The 20,282-nt window shown below is 43.0% G+C and overlaps 1 protein-coding gene across 2 annotated transcripts in view; it reads right to left on the bottom strand.

Moving 5' to 3' along the window:
* The window catches only part of LOC109372479 (putative protein ZNF720), a 38,156-nt gene extending 18,262 nt beyond the window's left edge, over positions 1-19,894 (bottom strand). Inside the window, exons 1-3 of one of the 2 annotated variants that reach the window (XM_019625744.1) lie at positions 19,709-19,894; positions 16,642-16,778; positions 6,979-9,966 (exon numbers count right to left, since the gene is read on the bottom strand). In XM_019625744.1, the coding sequence (XP_019481289.1) occupies positions 9,049-9,966; positions 16,642-16,656 (933 nt within the window). In that variant the 5' untranslated portion in view covers positions 16,657-16,778; positions 19,709-19,894 and the 3' untranslated portion in view covers positions 6,979-9,048. Of the gene's footprint in view, positions 1-6,978; positions 9,967-16,641; positions 16,779-19,708 lie in introns of those variants that run through there. The other variant, XM_019625745.1, reaches the window with a different exon arrangement.
* Positions 19,895-20,282: the final 388 nt, after the last annotated feature.

Raw genomic sequence — 20,282 nt, 5'->3', positions numbered from 1 at the left:
ATGTACGAAGGCATAGCATTTGTTGGAGTACAAAGGGGTCCGGTAATGGGAACAAGGCTTAAGGCACCCACGTATACACGGTTAATGATTCACCGTTCTGCAGTTTTGCTTCTTTTGAAAATTCTCAATAAAAGCCAAGCATTGACCTGATTCAGGGCTCAGTCTTTCTTAGGCTGAGTCCCTTGGTCTTGCTCTCAAATCTGACTTCTGTCTCTTGTTCTTATTCAATCTGCGTCACCCCTCTCGTGTCCCATTTGCCCTTGCCCCGCAGGCCGTGACAGAGATAGAAGCAAAAAAAGATGCCTAAAGAGTCCCTTTAAAATTGAAATATGCCACCTCTACTCACATCAAATTGGCCAAGGAAGTCGCGAAAACTCACAGCTAAGCTTGCCATAATGTTGGTACGAAGTACAATCATCCCCAAAGAAGGAGGGGTTGCCTGGATAAGCAGTCACGGTTAATGTCATGGGTAATATCAAGATTGTAATCTCACAGGAGAATGATAACTGAAAATAATGCTACAATATATGGCAGTGCAGATTCCATCAGAAGTAATTTGTTCCTCCTTAGCTCACAAAAATATATATTTACTTCTGTCCCAAAAGCAATGTTAAAAAGTCTTACCTACACATGACTTCATCACAAATGAGTGTCTTATAAGATTCCTCTGATCTTATAAAAATCTTATGACATTCCTCTGATTCAGCACCCTGAGTGGAGTCCTCATCACATAACACATTACAGTGGAACACAGAAATAACAACTCAATAAACCACCCCCAATGGGAGTCGGGGACCTTGTCCACGTGGGCGGGAATGAGGAAGGATCCTTTCTTGACTCCAGTTCACCTGCGAATGGATATCCAGTCCTTCTGTTTCTTGTTCCTGACATCACCTTGTCTCATCTAATACAGGATTAAAAACGATGCATTCCCAGTGAAACAAGCAGCTTTCCCCAGCTGCATCCTTCTCATAAATAGCTATAGTTTCAAAGATTATTGTCAGTCTATTAGCTCAGATTTTTTATACAACAAGTTTGTAGAACTCTCAACAGTACAACAGGACATTAAACAATTACACTTTGTGATTCCAAACAGCTTTACTTTCCAGTAGCTCCAATATCCGTTTTTTTGCAAGGCACGCCTAGCTCTTTAGATTTATTCCAGGGTCTTCGAGCTTCTTAGGTCTTCCTAGGAGAGCTACACTTGTCTTTTCTGTTCCCTGAACCATTTTGTCCAAACGGAGCAATTTTATGGCAGTCATTTTATCAAATAGCAGTTTAGCTCAAGGGGCATTGGGACCATGTCCTTCATTTTGACTGTGCTGTGGTTTTGAGTTTCAACTTGCCCTTGACCCACAAATCTTTTTTTTTCTTTCTTTTTTTTTTTTTTTTAAGCTGAGCCATCCCACCACCTGTTGGCAGCTCAGCGGCTGCTCAGCTTGGGCTGGGACTCGAACTGCTGTTGCTCAGAGCTCAAACTCTTGAGTGAGCTCTTAACCAATTGAGCCACTCGGCTGGCCCCACAAACCATTTTTTAATGCTTAGTTTTACTAGTCTCAAGTGAGACACAGGTACTCCCTGAAATCCTGCCTGCAAATGAGTTCCTTCACTTCTGCCAGTTCTAAATTGTCATACGCAAAGGAAAAGAACATGGCATGTTATTGCTTGCTTTTCTGATTTCTACATGGATGTAGGTGACATCCAGGAATGGTCACACCACTCCAGGAAATAGCCCTAAATATCTGAAGACATTTTTTTATTGTCAGAATGGGGTGGAGCCTATCGTCCAGGCAGCAGAAAGGAATTGATGACTCTATTCCCATTTCAATGGGAGAGCCAGTGTCTGTAAGGGAAAGAGGTTGATGAGGGGATGGGGTAAGTGGTCAAAGAGCAAAAAGGGGTCACTGCGGGGTAGAGACTAGTCCAGTGGCAAAGACACAAGGTAGGAGGAGTAATTCCTACAAGTGGACTGATGGTGTGAGATAAACTAGTGGTCCTAAACACCACACTCATGAGTGTGGGTAATTCACTGCTGTGTAATCCTCACTGATGGATGGTTCATATTTATCTCTGTGGCATTTAATCTCATATTAAATTTACTTATTCTTTTAACTCTGATTTGCCTGACATGAAAGAGCCCGTGACACTACTTTCAGAAAGCAAGCTTCTTTATATAAAAACTAATCTCTTAACATTGGAGTGTATGATGTCATCAGTCTCTATATGAAAACCAAGCTTTGGACAGGGTTCCACCCTGTTGTGAATGGTTACAAGTACAAATTAACAAAAACGTTTTGAGAGTGAATATATGAAATTTCCAATTTTCCCAATGACAACAACAAAAGTATTTCTACTGTATATTGCTCAACTAAATTATTTCACTAAGTGCTCCAAGCTCAAAAGATTTATACTTATTCCTGAAATGTTCCTTGATTTCATATTTTTTCCATTTTACTATATTTCTATTTTCACTTCATGTAAATGAAGGAGTATGCCAAAGGTTGCATTTTGGTACAAATAAGGACATAAATATAATCCTATGATGTATATTCATGAATGGTGGTCAGGTTTTAAAGATCAGGCTGAAATTGCACCACTATATTTTTATTATAGCCTCATAAATGTCATGGGCCACAGTGTGGAGAGAATGACTCCAGTGCAATTTATTAATACATGACCCCTAAATTGTATGTTCCTTGATCCCACGATAGAAAAAAATTGTTATCAATTCCTTCAAACTTCAGAGCCTAATGGTGCACTGCTGGTTTGTTACGAAGTACCCTATGGAGGTGGGATAAAACCGTGTTGGTACAAGTAACATAATTCATTCAAGGTTATGAAAAACGATTAACTGTATTCATTAAAACATGAGCCCGGGGGCCGGCCAAGTGGCGCGATGGTTAAGAACTGGCTTGGGATGACAGAGGGCCCCGGTTCGGATCCCACATGTGAGGGCCAGTGACACTGCCCTCCACAGCTAAGATGCTGAACAACAGCTCAACCTGGAGCTGGGCTGCTGTGAGTCGCCGGCGACGGCGTGGGCTGCAGCCCCTGTGGCAGTGGGTTGCCATGGGCTGCCGTGTGTAGCCGGCAGCCAGCGTGAGCGGCCAGCAGCCGCAGTGAGCGGCCGTCCAGAAGCCAGCGACTGATCTGCCTCGCCCGGGAGGAGCGCAATGATGGTGCCAACTTGGGCCAGTGAAGCAACGTCCTCCACAACTAGACTGAAGAACAAAACGACAGCAGCTTGTCTGTTCCCCTTCCCCCAATTCCCCAGCGCTGTTCCCATCCCCCAATTCCCCAATAAAAATCTTTTAAAAAAAAAGAGTAAGCTTAAGAGCACGAGCTCTGAGGAACAGGATCACCCGTTCGATTCCCACATGGGCCAGTGACACTGCACCTGAGCTGAGCTGCTGCTGAGCTGCCAACAGGTGGCAGAATGACTCAGCTGGTGAGAGCACATGCTTCTAACAACAAGCCTGCCTGTTCCATAGTGGGTTATGCCAGCTCGCAACTAACACTGAACTTGGCTCCTTGAGCTGAGCTGCCACCCAGACAGCTCAGTGGATAGAGTGTGTGCTCTTAACAAGGCTGCCGGGTTAAACGCCCGCATGGGATGGTGGCTATGCCCACTTGCAACTAAGACTGAACTTGGCAGCTTGAGCTGAGCTGCCACCCAGATTGCTCAGTGGATGGAGTGTGCACTCTTAACAACAAGGCTGCTGGTTCAACTCCCACATGGGATGGTGGGTACGCCCATCCGCAACTAAGATTGAACACAGAACCTTGAGCTTAAAGGCCATGAGCTGCTGATGGGCAGACAGATGGTGACGGGCACCCTCCACAACTAAGATTAAAGAACAACAACTCGGCTGGTCCCCTGACCCATTCACCAATACTGTTCCTCTCCCCCAATTCTCCAATTAAAAACAAATAGTTTCACAGATACAGAGAACTAACTGATGGTTGCTAGAGAAGACAGGGCCATGGGGAAAGGCAAAAAAGGTGAAGGGGAATCAGAAGTATAAATGTCTAGTTATGAAAAGTCTAAAGTATGGGATGTAATGTAGCATAGGGAATATATTCAATGATATCTTGATTCCCTTGTGAGGTGACAGATGTTACTTGAGTTGTATAGTGATCACTTTGTAAGATATGTAAATAAAGAATCACCATGTTGTAAAACTGAAACAAATATAATATTGTATGTCACCTGTACTGTAAAAATTGAAATAAATACATACATAAAACAGTTGATCCCATTTTGGACCACAATAAAAATTTTGCTAACTCTTTCGACTGTTTCACTTTTCCCAACAATTTTGTATTACCATTATAATGCAAAAACCACCACGGTGCTATACAATGAGAAATGAATTAAAAGATTCCATTAGAGTTGACCTATAATATCAGAATATTTAAGGCAACCTTGTCTCCATCAACATGAGACTCATTATATATTTATTCCAGGAATGAACACATAACTAGAATTTGAATTTAAATGTTATTATATGTAAACTTAATTTCATACAGTTCACCTTTTTTACAGGACAAATTCTTCACCAAGTTTCTTTTTTCAAATCGTAGTATTAATATTAACTTTTGAACTCCCATGTTTCAAATCAAATATTAGCGAGCAAAAACAACAAACGAGTCATCGTCAAGAGTACAAACGAGAAGTCCAAGTCTGGGGAGGAGAAAAACCGCAAAAGAAATACCTGTAAAGGTCTACTATGCAAAACACACAAAGACGTCTTCAAACTCATCGATGAGAAAACTACCAACCTCATTAAAACATGGGCCAAAGCCCTAAACAGACACCTCACTTGACAAGAGATACGGAAGACAAAATGATATGTAAGAAGATGCTCCACATCATATGTCACCAGGGAAATGCACATGAAAACAACGATGAGAATTAAACACACAGCAAGTTAAACAACATGACACACCTATTAGGAGAGGCCAGAACCCAGAACACGGACAACATCAAGTGCTGGTGAGGACGTGGAGCAGCAGGAACTCACACTCACTCGGTGGGAACACAAAATGCTGCAGCCTCTTGGGTTCACAGTTTGGTGGTTCTTACACATCCTCTCACCATAAGATCAAGCACTTGTGCTTCTCCATAGTTTACCCAAAAAGTTGAAAACGTTTATCCACCCAATAGTCCACACATGTGTGTTCACAGCAGCTTTATGTATAATTTCCAAAACTAGAAAGCAACCAAGATGTCTGTCAACAGGTGAATGGAGGAGTAAACTGTGGTGCACACAGAAAATGGAATATTATTCAGTGCTATATAGAGAGAAGTTATCAAGCCACAATAAGATGTGGATAAAACCTAGATACATATTAAGTGAAAGAAGCCAATCTGAAAAAGGCACATACTGTATGATTCCAGCTATGACATTCCAGAAAAGGCAAAATGATGGAGGCAATAAAAAGATCACTGCTGGCCGGGGTTTAGGGGAGGGTGACACGAACATGGGGAGCACAGAGAATATTCAGGGCTGTGACACTACTGTGTATCACACATCATCATAAATGTTCTGCACGCTCAGAATGGACAGTCTGCAGTGAACCCCAAGGAGAACTATGAACTCTCGGTGACAATTATGTGTCAATGTAGCTTCATCTATGTAACAAATGTACCTCTGGGGGTAGAAGGTATGTGGACAAGGGAGAGGCTGTGCACGTGGGAAGAGCATGTAGGAATCCTCAGTAACTTCTACTCCATTTTGCTGTGATCTAAAAGCGTTCTTAACATGAAAGTCATCCTCAGGCTCCTGCTTCTCATAAATATCTGATCTCAGGTCCAGATGTCTTTCTAGTAGTTTGACATGCTATTAGGAGAACATAAATGTCTGCATCCGCAGTTAAAAGAAACCGTATTGCTGCACAACTAGGATGACCATCAAAGATACATAAACTATCAAGTGATGGCAAAAATGCAAAGAAATTGGACCCTTATGTTCTCTTGAATGAAATACCAACTGATGCAAACAATATGAAAAACAACATGAAGGTTTCTCAAAAAATTAAAAATAGAATTGTGCTATAATGCAGCCTTCCCACATCTGCGTACATTTGTAAGAGACTTCAAAGGAGGTTCCGCAAGAGCCATGTGCACACCCATGCACACTGTAGCATTATCCACAAAACCTGTAATGAGTAGCAGCAGCCCAAATGGCCATCGATAGATCAACGGGTGAAGAAATGTAGCATATACATACAACGGAGTATTATTCTGCCTTAAAATAGAAACATCTCCTCTCACCTGACACAACACAGAAAAACCCTGAGGACTTTTAGGTAAAGTTTAAGAGTCACAAAACAGATGCTATATGAGTCCACTTCTGTGAGTCACCTAATGCAGTTCTCCTCATAGAACAAAAAGAAGGGTAGTAGCCATGGGCTTGGGGTGAAGGGAGATGATGAAGTGGTTGTTTAATGGGTACTCAGTCAGTTTTGCAACGTGGAAATTTCCAGAGATCAGTTACACAACAATGTGAATATTCTTAACACGACTGGACTGTACAGGTACAGAGGGCAGAATTTTAGTCACGTTTTACGAAAATTGAAAATGAAAAATTATATCTAAAAAACGTAGTTATATAACATTTCAAAAGTTATTTTGAATTCAAAAAGTGGTTTGTTGAGTCAGTTCGACAGCCAGGGCACCTGAGTCATCAGGCCAGGAACCCACCGAACCGTCCCTGAGCAGGATTGATCAACGCGAGGAAATGAGAAAAGAAAGAGATGGCACAGACACCAAAGTTGGGATTAGGAGGTTCACTAACTGCGGATGGCAGGAAGTGACAGCATTTATTAAAAGGCGCACTGCTTATATAGAGAGCAAGTTCCTCTTTTACCAGGAATAGTTTCTTAGCTAAGCATAGGGGATTTGGTAGGGGGTTTTGGGGGAATGAGGAACCAATATCCCTGATGCATGGGTTTGGAAGTGAGATAATCTCTTGGCAACAAGTTACATGATTACATAGCATAGACTAATGATATATTTTAAGTAAGGTAAAACTGAGGCAAATAGCAATTGTCAGCAAGTGCATGGTGGAAAATCCCAAAAATTCGTAAGTCCATAATTAGACAGTGACATCTGAGGTCTGGTGGTTTCAGTTCAGGAACTTCTGCTTTTTCGTGGCACAGGAGATGAACTGGGCATTGCTGGGTTACTGGCTTTTTACGGCAGTTCCCCTTTTGCTGTTCACCCAACATGCAGTTTTGCAGCCTTCTCTCAGCACACAGAACATGGGGGTCTGTAGCCACCTGCCATTCTCCACCTGCAGTCAGCCTAGAGTCTCACTACTCTGAGACGGCTCCCAACATCTCCTTCTTTTTTATTTTAAAGAACCTTAAATTTGGTAGAATAGTCCAAAGAGATTATTATCTACAGGTGATGGAGACTGCCTTCCTCTGTGGGGCGCGCCACTGACATCTACCAAGGATGTAACCAGAGAGGGTGCCGTTGCATCAACCTCTCCTTCACTTCGGATGCGTCTCTTAGCCCCCCGCAGTTGATATGTATCTGTAAATACTAGGGAGAGTCTTTAGTTGACTGGCAATGGACAACGGCTAACATGGCCAGAAACATATAGTGAGAGAGGTCTGTGGCTGGTTTGGGCACATCTCCATAACCTTCATTGCTAGCGTTTTTATCTGACCCCAGGTGGGGGGATCAGCCTCTTGTCTGCCTGGCACGATGGATTTTTTGTTTGGTCAGTCGCAGGCGTTTAAACTGATAGGTGGTCTCCTTGATACCGTCTGTCAGGTCCTCTTGGCTCTCATGTCGGACTGCTGTTTTTGCAAACACAAACAAAACCTCTACCCACGTAGGGTTATGAGGGATAGCTTAAAAGGCATTATGGAACAAGATATAGAGGTGAAATATTAGCTTGAAGGTGAGTAACAGAGTGATAACTAGAGATGGGATGGTCCATGGTGCGTGAGAACTGACACTGAGCACAAGACCACCGGAAACACAGTTCTAATCCTACTTCCAGTACCTCTGTGCTCAACCCCAGCACACCCCCTTTATCAATGTTGAGAAATAAGCTGAAGGAAAGTAACCATGTTAGGCCTGGGGGGTAGGGTGTAGTTAGCATAAAAGAAGAGACTTAATGGCAGGGATTACCAGGCTGCTAAGCGTGTGGGTTGTCGTGGAAGACGTGGCAGTGGAGGAGGGCCTACCTCCTCCCGATCATTTCCCTGACGCGGGGCACGGAAGTGAACAGTCTCCCTGTCACTTCCCTGTATAGTCATGTAATGGGCTTCCATTTCCTGGGCTCTAAAGTGAGCTTTTATTAAGGACAATATTGGAAGCAAGAAAACCATGATCCCTATGAAGGTCCATGCAATAATCTGGACAATGATGACTGATGCAAAATTTTTAGTGGTGATAATTTTTATATCTGGTGGATTAACAGACTCTAGCTCATTGTCCTGCATAGCAATAATTGTTTTTTGAAGGTGGTCAAGATCAAGGCCAAAGTCAGTGTTGTTCCAAATACCTTGAAGGTGATGGCTTATATTTCTTGAATTCCAGTGTGTATTACTGAACTGATAATGGGTCACACGCACCTTTTGATACTTAGCATGACATCGGAGGGCAAGCTGGAGGCGCATGGCCTCAACCTTGTTGTCTATGTCTACAACAGTTGTTTTTATAGCATTTTTAATTCAAGTTTTACATCTATGTCTTTTAAACTTGACAAAACAACAGTAGTATTATGAGCAAGCTGTTCGACATAATCTGCTGTCTGAATAGAATTGGATAGGGAAGCAGCGGCTGTGACTGCAGTAGCTAGGAGGGAAACAAATGTCGCAATGCCTGTTATAATGATTTTTGTAGACCATTGTTCCTGACTCAGGTCCTTGTTTATGTTGAGGGCTTGTAATTTTGGGTCATCATACCAAGATCCCTTAATAGTCGTGGGAATTGCAATATATGTAGGTTGGCGAAAGACTCGAGTACCTCGCCCTACGTCTTGTGGATCAACACAGTTGGTGAGATAGCAATTTTGACAAGAAATATTATAGAGACTGAACTAGCCTGATTTGAAAGTCCCCAACCAACAAGACCTCTGGGGCCTGCACACAGGCTGTGATGGCATATGGTTGTGTATTGTTTTGGTTATAGGGGAGATCAAAACTAGAATGATTTACATAATCTGAAGCTGCCCACAACCTCCAAATTTCCTTCTGTAAGGTATGAGAACCTGTGATAAGCACAGGAGCAGTAAATACTCCTGGGAATGGAACCCTTTTATCTTTTTCTGAATATCTGACAGACCAATCATAGATGTAAAACGGAGTATTATATAATTGATGTCTTGTTGCTATAGCCTGCCGACAATCATTCCATTGTATGTTTTTGTTGGTATCTATGGTAGTGTCATAGCAAGATGGAAGTGGCGGGGGTTTACTGTAGTTACTGACTCGACCCCAATGTGGTCCCACAAAGGATAGGACATTGTGGTACTTGAAGTACGCCATTACTCCAGCAGTAGTGGCATTAAACCTACCATCTGTTTTTACTACCTTGCCTAATTTGAGGCATCCTTGTACTGGCATATGGGAGGCCCAAAGTGGAGGTTTATGGGTCAAACCAGTATAATTAAAAGCAACCCGTTGAGGCTGTACATTTTTTACTTCTCCTTCTAAAGGGTATGAGGTATTGACCCAAACCTTAAATATAATCTCATCCCAGGTTGCAGGAATGACTGTTGGTAGATTAGGATAGTATGTCCAATAGGTGTCCCCTCGGGTTATACTTACTTGCCAAGACAAAATGATCAGTAAAGCTATCAGAATCCTGCTGGGTTCTAGCCGAGCCCAAGTTTGGGTCGGGCTTGTTGTCGCCCCCTTCTTCTGCATTACTGTCCATGGGTCCTTTGACTCTGCCCCATGATGTTGTTTGACTAGATGTTCCAAAACCCTCCAACAGCATTCCTAGGAAAAAGCACAAGGTACACCCTCCTCCCTATACAAGGATCTAGATGCCATTTGTGATGTAAAATTTGAGGGTATGGGAAAGTACTGAGAAGTAAAATTGTAAACTTTAAAGTTATGAAAATTGTAAAATTTAAAGTTAGAGAGGTACTTAATTAGAGAGGTACTTAATGTCCAAATACCCAGTTCCCTGTAATCTCCCCCTTTTGGTTTTCATTTTGTGTTTTTTATTGATTTAGAGAAATGTGGATGTTAGAAAAAGAGCTATAATTGAAATTTAATGGCTAGGAAGTACTTGTGGAGTATTTGATTTTTTATTGGCCTGTATCCCTCTGCCCGAAACAACCGCAGCAGAGCTATATCCCCTCTGCTACGGTGGCCTCAGGGAGAAGGACGCAAGCCTTAAACTGATTTTGGAGGATGGAGAGTATGGGTTTGGACTAAGAGGGGTGTTTTTCAGTGTGTGTTTTGAATATGAAATGTTAGGTTAGTTTATGGGAGAATTGAATATTTGAAAAAAACTGGGAGCTGGTCTTATGAAGGCTTAAAAAAGGTTGGGTTACCCCCACGGGGCCCCCGGGGGCTAGGAATTCCTTGCTAAACTGGTAGGTGTAAGTTTTTGACTTTTGTGGCTTTGCCCGTCTTGTAATAATAATGTAAGCTACGGGCTAGGGATTTGAAGGTCATACCATACAAGTTGTCTTTGTGGATGCCCCAATGTAGTGCCACAGCCTCCTTGTTTTTAGACGAAAATTGAAAACATGCCCTTGTCCTTGTCTACCCACCAAATGGAGTCCAACATCTCCTTGTTCTGGAGTAGGTCAAGTTAGAAATGATGCAGTCAGAGTGGATGCATTGGGTACTTCTTTTGGGAGCATGTATTATCCTATAGGAGGCTGGGCTTTGGCTGTGAACTATCCACCTCCCTATGAGATACCTCTGGCAGGGGGGTGTTGTCCCCCATCCTTTTCCTTATCCAGGCCAGACTGGGCGATGCACATGGTGTGGGTGGAAATCTCAGTAGTGAATACTGGGGTTGTCTCCATTACTGCGGAGAGAGGGATAAAGTTTATGTATTTTTGGTGAAAGGAGGCCTTGTTGTGTACCCCAGTGGTCCTGTGGGTGTTAAAAGGCATCTATAAAGTATAGGAGGGCAAAGGTACACTACTCTTATAATAAGTTTTGTTAGTGTAATTAGTTGATATATTATTTTATATTAGTTATACGAGTTTTGGGTGTACTAGTGATGTAAGATTTTTATGTTATATGATTGTAATTTGTAATATAAACTCTTACACGATTATTTAAAATGGTATTGTTATTTATGATTATAAGTAAATTTTTGTGAGTAGCCTGGGGAAAGCCAGACTACCTTAACAATTAAAAGTATATGTATATAGCTGATTATATTTCTTTTTAATAAGTAACTAGCTGCAGGTAATAAAGTTAATGACCCTTAAGTTTGACTACTGTGGTGTAAACATTACCTAATATTAATTGAAGTTGACCTGATGATAAAAATGTCTAAAACTAAGTATATTTCACCTTGTTATACTTAATCCTATATCTATATTTACCTAATATTAATTTTACCTAAACTTAATACTTGACCTTATACTTAAAAATATCTAAAATTATATTTTACCTGATATTGAAATTTGTTTAAAATTTTTGATGGGTGGTTTTGAAAAGATCTCACCTTATTAGTATTTCCTAGAAATTGTGGATATATGATTATAGAATGGTTAGATCTGCATTGTATTGTTGCAATTTGAAGAGAAGTTTTAAAACAGCCTGTTCTGATTTATGTTTTAGTTTTCAAACTGAAAGAAAAAAGGGATTGTTTTTATGAGGTGGGCTGAACCTCTAAAAGGCTGGGACTATAAATTTTTGCTGACATCTGGCTTAAGATGTCCCGTCCCCAAATGTTTACCCGTATTTCATTTAGGACAAAGGGAGAAAATTGTCCAGGGTGTCTCCCTGGAGCTTCCCATGTGAGCGCACTACAGCTTACAAGGATTTCACCTGGTGTTCCTATACCGAAGATGTGGGTGGTAGTGTCCCGCACCAGCCAAGAGGATGGCCAGAACTGTTGAGAAAATATAGACATTTCAGCTCCCGTATCAATGAGCCCTTGGAATGGCATTCTGTCTACTATTAATTCTAATACCAGGAGTTCTGGTCCAATCTCTCTGATCCATCCAAGGATTAGATTGGAGTCCAATCGCTGGGGAAAGTTATCTGGGGAAGAGACTGAGCCCCCATTGTTTGGCGGGAATGGGGCTGGCCCCGTTTTCCAGCTTCCCGGAATAGGTTGTTTATTGATATCATATTGAGATCGACATTCATTGGCCCAATGCTTTCCTCGCTGACATTTGGGGCAAATCCCAGGCAGCCTGGGGGGGCTGGCTGCCTTAGGCTTTCCCGGGAATGATCTGATTGCACACTCCCTAGCGGAATTGGCCAAGCAGACCACAATGGTGGCAGTGTTTTTCCTTTTGGTTTCTCTTTCTCTCCTGTATCACCCTTTTTCGGAGGCGAAAAATATTGCATAACCCTTCCTCTGGATGACTAATTGGAAAGGAGCAATTGTTGTCTGATTGCTAAGGTACCCTACTGAGGTGGCTATGTGACGTTGGGTTGCGAAATTGGCTTTCCAGAGTAAAAATTCCCTTCCATTTTGGGCTGTGGTTGTCAACATGAGAAGATCATAGGGTGTAAGCAGCATGTTGGAGATAGTCTCAAGCAACGCCAATGTTCTCGGAGCAGTCAGTCCACACTGAGAAATTGTTGCCTCTAATTTTCCAAGCATTGTAAAACAGAGGGTGGTAAACTTCTTAATTTTCTCCAAGGAGGAAGGTTCTTGTGGGGATTGGAAACTATGCCCAGTGGCGAGGTCTGGCACCACGTCTACCGGAGCCAACCCTCCCTCACTGTCCTCATCAGAAGAATCCTCTCGAATAGGACTCTGAGCTAGCCTGCTCTCTCTACCCTTTGTATCCTCACCATCCTTAACGGAGGAGCCTTCTGTATTCCTGCCTTCCTTTAAAACCTGTCGGAGCTCCTGGGTGAAGCTGGACTCCGGGAATATGCCCCTTGAGCCCCAGGCATCCATCGACTGCCGAGGAGGCAGGGGAGACGGCTCCCAACGGTGGTTCTCTCACAAAGAGAAGATCAAATCGTCAGTAAACAGATGTTAAATTAAGACTATTACCACAACTACTTAACTGCACAGGATAAGAAAAGCACTAACCACTAACAAAAGACATAAACATGAGTCATGCACAAAGCTGCAGCAAAATGACACAAAGATGCACATAATGTTAATGGCAATAGATATATGCCTGATTCGTATGTGAATGAAATCCCACATTCTTTTAAGTGTACTGAGCTGAAAACTATCATTCACATTCATATATATAAGTAACACCCAAAACTGCAAGTAGATAGTTTGAGGAAACTTCCATAAAAAAGAAAACACATTATGACAGAACTGCAACATGAGAATAAGAGACAATGGATCCCAGAACTGTGAACACTACACAGATGTACTATTGAGGGGAATCCTTCCGTAAAACTGCACAGTTTCCACCATCAGTGTGGCCCCATAAAGAGCAAGCATTCTCAATCATTGGAATACGTGTTGTAGGGCAGGAAAATTTCCCAGACAATGCATGAGTCATTCATAAATATCTCTAAGGAAAATTTTAATAAATAACAATTGAAAACACACTGAAGAAATTTTCTGTGATTAGTATATTTTGCTATTCTAACATGAAATAATGGGCTGCAATCCATCATCCAGAGGGAGAAAAAAAACCATTCACTGCTAAACAAAAGTACAAGGAATTTATAAATCAGAGAATCAAGTATCTGTAAAATCTACATTTCAGATTAAGGTACACCATGATTGAAAGACATGCTGATAAAGGCAGATGACAAACCTTGTGATTACTTTTTGCCTGAAGTAGTGATATTGAGGAAGCAAACATTTTCCAAAATATGGGAACCTAATTCTACAAGTCCCTTCTTACCAATGGATTTCATTCGAGCACGTCTGAATCTCAAACCACTAATCTGACAAAGATCTATTCCAAAATGGAAAACATAGAAGGCCCAAGCCCAGGCAGCTTTGGACTGAACAAGATGGAATTATAACACAATAGGCATTAAGAAATCAGGGAACAAAGGAGACCTTTCTATATGGTGGACCTAGGAGAGAGTCCAGATTGGAACACGAAAGACACTGACAGTAATATTCTCCAGTGTTATTTTCGAACTGTGAGGATTATGTATGATCCATAAACCATTGTAGAAAAAAATCTTTTTTTTCTAAACGATAGATATAAATTCAGTCGTCAACACAGGCATACGGCTTTCTGAGTGTTATATTTGTATCATACAGGATATATTTTGTACATTTCATGGGGAGTTAGAAATGCAAACTGCTTCTCAAATTTTCACATGGACAACAAGGAAATGGATTGCTGTAAAAATGCAGATTCTGAATGAGGGGTTCTGGGGTGGGGCCTGGGTTTCCACATTTAACAAATTCACTTTTAACTAGTGACACCAGTGTCTCTGCTCCGTGTGTCACTCTGTTGAATAGCACAGAGGATGGAAACAAAGGAAAACTCACACATGACTCTGAACTGCCAGCTTTATGGAATTTCTACTTGTCACAGAAGCATAGGAATACAATCCTTTTTGCAAATGTACTGTATAATACAGAACATTCTGTTTTTTATGTTAATTCATAAAGAACATAAGTAATCTAAGAAAAATCTGACTCTCTTGAATGAGAATATTTTGTGAAGCATCCAATGAATGGCAGAGCTTGGGTTTTACTTCAAGCTCTCTGGTGAAGTTATCGAAAAGGTGCAGACCAATACGCAGATGACCCTCATGAACATTCATAGCAGTTTCCATAACTCAGAAGAATAGAACCAACTAATGCAAGAAGAATAATTCAAATATTGTTTTATACGCATAGGCAGACACATATATGGGAATTATGTGCACATTACAAGTGACAGAGAAGGAAATTTTCACATCACTGAAATCACAATTATTTTCAAATGTATAAATCTCATAAACGTGTTTGTGGATGATACTCTGTTATTTTAGAAACACAATAGGGAGAGGAAGACAGTAACATAAAATAAGTTAGAGAGACGCTATTTGTTTGATAAAAAAATATATATCATTTGTGTCATGGTGTGAAATTAACCCCTGTTCATTCACAGAAGGTGAATGCATTCACACAAGACTCTACAAAGCAGAACTTCAAGGACAGGTTTTATTAAAGCTAGGAAGAGAGAAATACTGACCAACTCCTTTGCCAGGGCAGTGCCTCATAGATGGCGGAACTTAAAACTTTAGGAGAGCTTTTTCTTACATAGGAAAAGGGGAGCCAGCCAGGCAGGTTTGAAGGGTGACATCCTCATTCTTCCTGGAGTCTGGTCTGTTTGAAGATGATGTATCTCCGGTAACTGGACTCTGGACTTGGCCATAGAGGCCAGGGACTTTCATGTGTAACCAGTAAAAATGGCAAGAAGTTATAAATTGAATTCCAATATCCGGTCGCCTGAGGATTAAGAATTTGCCTTTTACAGGTTAGGATGTTGCTAATTAATGAGGTATGAGTAGCCTTGAGAAAGGGACCAAACAGAGTTCTCCAGTTAATCAGTGAGGGGAGAAACAAAGAGAAAAAAAGACGAATATCAGGATAGATCAAACTGCAAACAAACTAAGTCTAATTACACGTGGCTAGATAGCAAGCTATACAGTGAGTCAAACTGTAAACTAGCTTAAGTCTAACGGTTGCTGATTCCCTGAATTTCACCCTTACAATTTGTGCTGTCCTATACGTTACAAATTTGCCACTTCAACACAGTAGTAATTCGATTCTTGTAAAATTTCCTGAAAACACAAAAAGTGATAAAGTAGAGAATGTCTGTGACATGAGTGGGAATATAATGAAAATTTACAGGAACGAGCCCTGACTCATTAAAACTTCCACTTCAAAAGCCAATTGTCTCTAGTAAAGAAAGCTCAGGGGCTTCAGTTTCCAAAGAAGAGAAACTAAGAAAAAAGAGAGTTTCCAGATGAAATGTGATGGTTTTTGCACATTTTTCTATAAAGCACTCAAGACCCTTAATAATGATAAAGAAATAATGTTAACTTTATAGTGAAGACAAGACCTCAACCAAGTGAAAATGAGGTGGAAGGAACAAATGGGCATCAGCTGGCCGAGGCACACGGAAGACACAGCATCACTGCTGTCATGTTACTGGCAAAAATGAACAAATAAGGAAATCATAATCTAAATCTGATCATAAAAACATTACTTTTATGCAAATTTCCATGCACATATAGCTCCCGTATTCCGCAACTCTATAACAGTGCATTTAAAAAGTAAGTCAGTCTTACCAAACTAGTGACAAGTCTCTTCCAATTACTTTTTTTTTTTCCAGAACTTTCCGGGCTATTCTGAGCACTGAGGCCACCTGGGTTGTTGTGCATGATCTTACCCCTGTTCAATAGCCCTGATGCTGCAGTCCAAAGACACGCACCTACACCTCCCTTCTTCAGGACTGGGCATCTGACACCGCCCTGACCCCCGCCCAATACGGAACAGCAGACATAGGCTGTGACCCAGGACGGAACGCTTACCTGAGAAGCAGCCATTTCGTCCTCGTCCTCCTCCAGCTCTGGGTTGTTTCCTCAGGAGACTTTCTGGGGAGGAATCACATCTACATCTTGAGAATGTGCCTTCAAGGTCATGGGCACAGGCCCATTTATCAGCTTCCCTACATTCAGAGGCAGAAAGACTTTGAAACACTGAAAATGCTGCCCTCTGCTGTCCTATGTCCCAGGACACAGTCAGGGACAGGGAGCTCCTAAGTGAGGACAGAAGTGTGAGTTTTTTCTTTCCTGTCTTCACCTGCCCCCCAGTCACTTCCCCTGCCGCCTCCCACACAACACACAGGTGTCCACAAATTCTTACAGCAATGAGGAGAGTGTGCACACCTGCCCCCAAAGACCCAACAAAGTACCCCGCTACCTCACCTTGACCAAAGACAGCTCTCAAGTGTCAGAACTGTGTCCAGGAGCCCCCAGCTAATCTCTGGCCTCACCTGCGAGTCACCTGGGACACCTCACTTAAACAACGATGCTCTACCCAGCCCACTTCTCCATCTCCCAGGGGGAGGGAACAGGTGACATCACTCCTGGAAATTCACATGCAATCTAGGAGGACCTGGATGGGAACTTTTAGCTTCAATAAGCATGCAGGTCCCTTGGGGATCAGGGCCCACTCTAAGGAGTTATGGTTCTGCAGGTCTGCAGGGGGCCCAGGAAATGGCATCTTTAAGTCTCCTGGGGGTGATGACCTGCTCCCCAGACCTGTTTCCTGTCACACTGGGCTACAGATCTCACTCCATCTCAGACTCTGCACTCCTGAGCTCTGGGGAGTGTGGGGGTTTGGCATGGGAACTTCTAGAAGGGTTGGCTCCCCGCGTGTATTTCCTTCCTGTTTTCCAGCAAATCACAGAGAATTAGTTAAAAACCATAAAATAATAAACACACACTTTGGTGCTAAAAACTTGTTACAAGGGTTAGCTATGGAAATACATAGATCACTTCACGGTGGGCTCAGTGGGAACCAAGTTTCAGGCCTGTCCATCTTTCCACATTTTCAGAGAATTATCAAGAGAGACTTGAGAAGACAGCTACTTGGTAGCTCCCAGCTCACTAATTTCACTAATTTCATAAACGGAAGACAAAAGCTGCTGAATATCAGAATAACTCACCACACTAGGTTATCAAGCGGACATCCTCACGAAATGCACACTTAAGAGGCCTAATATTATTAAGTACCAATGGAGTTTTTGACACGATAAAGAGTAGAAAGAATGCAGGGCTTCTCTCTAAATTAGACATAATATTATCAGAAGGGAAATCCATTCCACATGTTTTTTACTGTAATGACTTCTAGGGTCAAAATTTAAAGAACACTGAGACTACCTCATCTTTAGAAAAGTATAAAGGCTGCTAATGAGATGTTACCCAGGCTAATTCTAGCAGTTAGTGATTATTTAGAACAAGGCAGCAATTCAGGAGAGTAACATTTAATTTAATGTGCTTAAAAAAAAAAGCATCAAATGTAAGAGAACTAAAAAGAAACAAGTAAACTCCATGTAAAGAAAAAAAGAGACGATGCTTAATATTCCTTGAAAAGGCATCATGCGGTGACAGACTCAGTCATTTCTTTTCCCAGGTCACATCCCTCATGGCATCCCAGGAAATAAGGAGGGACTCATGACTGACACAGGTCTCTCCTCTCTGGGTGCATGAGCATTGCACAAATAATCAATTGGGTGATAAAATTACTGAACGCACAAGCCTTAGAAATTAGTTTTGTAATTCTCATTCTATGTGACTGAAAATGCAGCACGTGTAAAACTAAATCGATGATAAAGCCACAATCAATATATCATGACTTAATCACCCACATCCCACCAGCTCACAGAGCATCCACGTGGGGGCACCCCTTCTTCCTCTGCTACTAGATACTCCTGTCTATGGTCTGTGTGTCCCTCTCCAACCAGATTTTCTCCACTGCTGTCCTCTCCTGTCCCCCATTCCCTTCACAGATTTCTCCGCTTCTCTCTGTTGCCTTCATTGAACCTCTTCCACGAAACTCTTGAAACCTATTTCACCTTCAGTTGCTTTTTCTCCCTGATCTGTCTGATTGCGCCCCATCTCCACATATTTCTGCCTCTTTCTCCCGTCCCTGTGCACCTCCTCTTCCCCGGTGACACTGTCTTTCCTCTTACACCCCTGTGCCCCGACTCACTGACACCCCCAGCTTAGCTCAGTGCAGCTTCTTCCTCTGCTGTCACCTCTCATACCTCCTTTCTGTTCCTGCACTCGGCTCCCCCAGCTCTTCTCCTAACCCCTCTCTCCGTCTGAAATTCCCTGTCCTTTGTTGCCCCCCAATTCTGCTAACCAGGGGCCCTTCTCCCTTTTAGCTCCCCTTCTTCTCTCTCGAACACTCCCTTCCCTCTCTCTATATTTCTCCATTTGCTTTCTCCTCTGGCTACTTGCCCGAGTTCTTCGCTTGCTCTTAACCGTCGCTTTACACGTCCCTCCCACATCCTCTGTTTTCCCGCCTCTTTACTTCCTACCCTCTCACCTGTCTATTCCTCTCATTCTGTCTCCTTCTCGGGACCCCCCCTCACCCCAGTTATGCCTATTTCCTGGCCTGCCCTTCACAGTCACCGCTTACACAAAGCCCCTCCCCGCGTGAGGGGTGACCTGGTGACACCCCGCGTTGTTCCCTCCGAAATCCCAACCCCCTGAAAAGTGTGCTCTTCCTGGCATTCGGGCCTCTTATTAAACCGGGACGAGGGGGGTCTCCAGGCGGCGGGGAGGGTCTGCAGAGCACCAGGCAGGGAGGAGGCCGGGCTCCCGGGGCCGCGGGGCGAGGCTGGGGGAGGGGCGCCAACGGCTGGAATAGTCTCCCGAGTCTGTCTCCCAGGACTTGACACCGCGCGGCGGAGCGCTGCCCGGTGGGGGGTTTTAATTAGGAAAACAACGCGGCAGGCGGGGTCTAGTGGCCCGAAGGCGGACAGACCACAGGGGAACGGCCTCAGTTTCTCCGGAAACCCCCGCGGACCCTCCACCCGGCATCGAAGCGGCCTGGGATCGGGACGTCTCCCCAGGACGCCGGACTCACCGCTGTAGGGGGCGCGGGTGCGGGGACTTCAACGTCGGTACTGACCCCCAGGCGTCAGGAGTGCAGGACGGTGGACTGAGACGCTCAGGTTTAAACCACAAACACTGAAAGTCACTAGGTTAACTAGACCTTCCCCCTGCCGTGGCCATTTCCGGTCCGCAAAAAACTCCAAGACAACGCTGGCAAACCTTGGGCCGCTAGGAATCCTGGGCTGAGCGCGAAAACAATGTAGGGGCGGGATTCCTGACCGGAAGTGGGTGGGGGCCTCTGGAGGGATGGTCTGACCCAGGGGAAGGGGTGGGTCCAGCCTTGGGGTGGGGAGGGACTTTTTTGCCCCTCACTTTCATTGGTTATAGGCTGCTTTTTATTAGCTTTGTATTTTAGATAAGATCTTTCCTATCCATTTTATATGACGAAATTTTATTGGGAAACTGTTTTTCCAGAACCCATCAGCTCCAAGTAAAGTATTTGTCTTCAAGTACTTATGGAGGGCGCAGCTCAGTGGCCCATGTGGGAATCGAACCCCCAACCTTAGTGTTTTGAGCACTGCGTTCTAACCACCTGAGCTAACTGG

This window comes from Hipposideros armiger, unplaced genomic scaffold, assembly GCF_001890085.2.
Source record: "Hipposideros armiger isolate ML-2016 unplaced genomic scaffold, ASM189008v1 scaffold_639, whole genome shotgun sequence".
NCBI lineage: Eukaryota > Metazoa > Chordata > Mammalia > Chiroptera > Hipposideridae > Hipposideros > Hipposideros armiger.
This window is presented reverse-complemented; position numbering and strand designations above follow the sequence as displayed.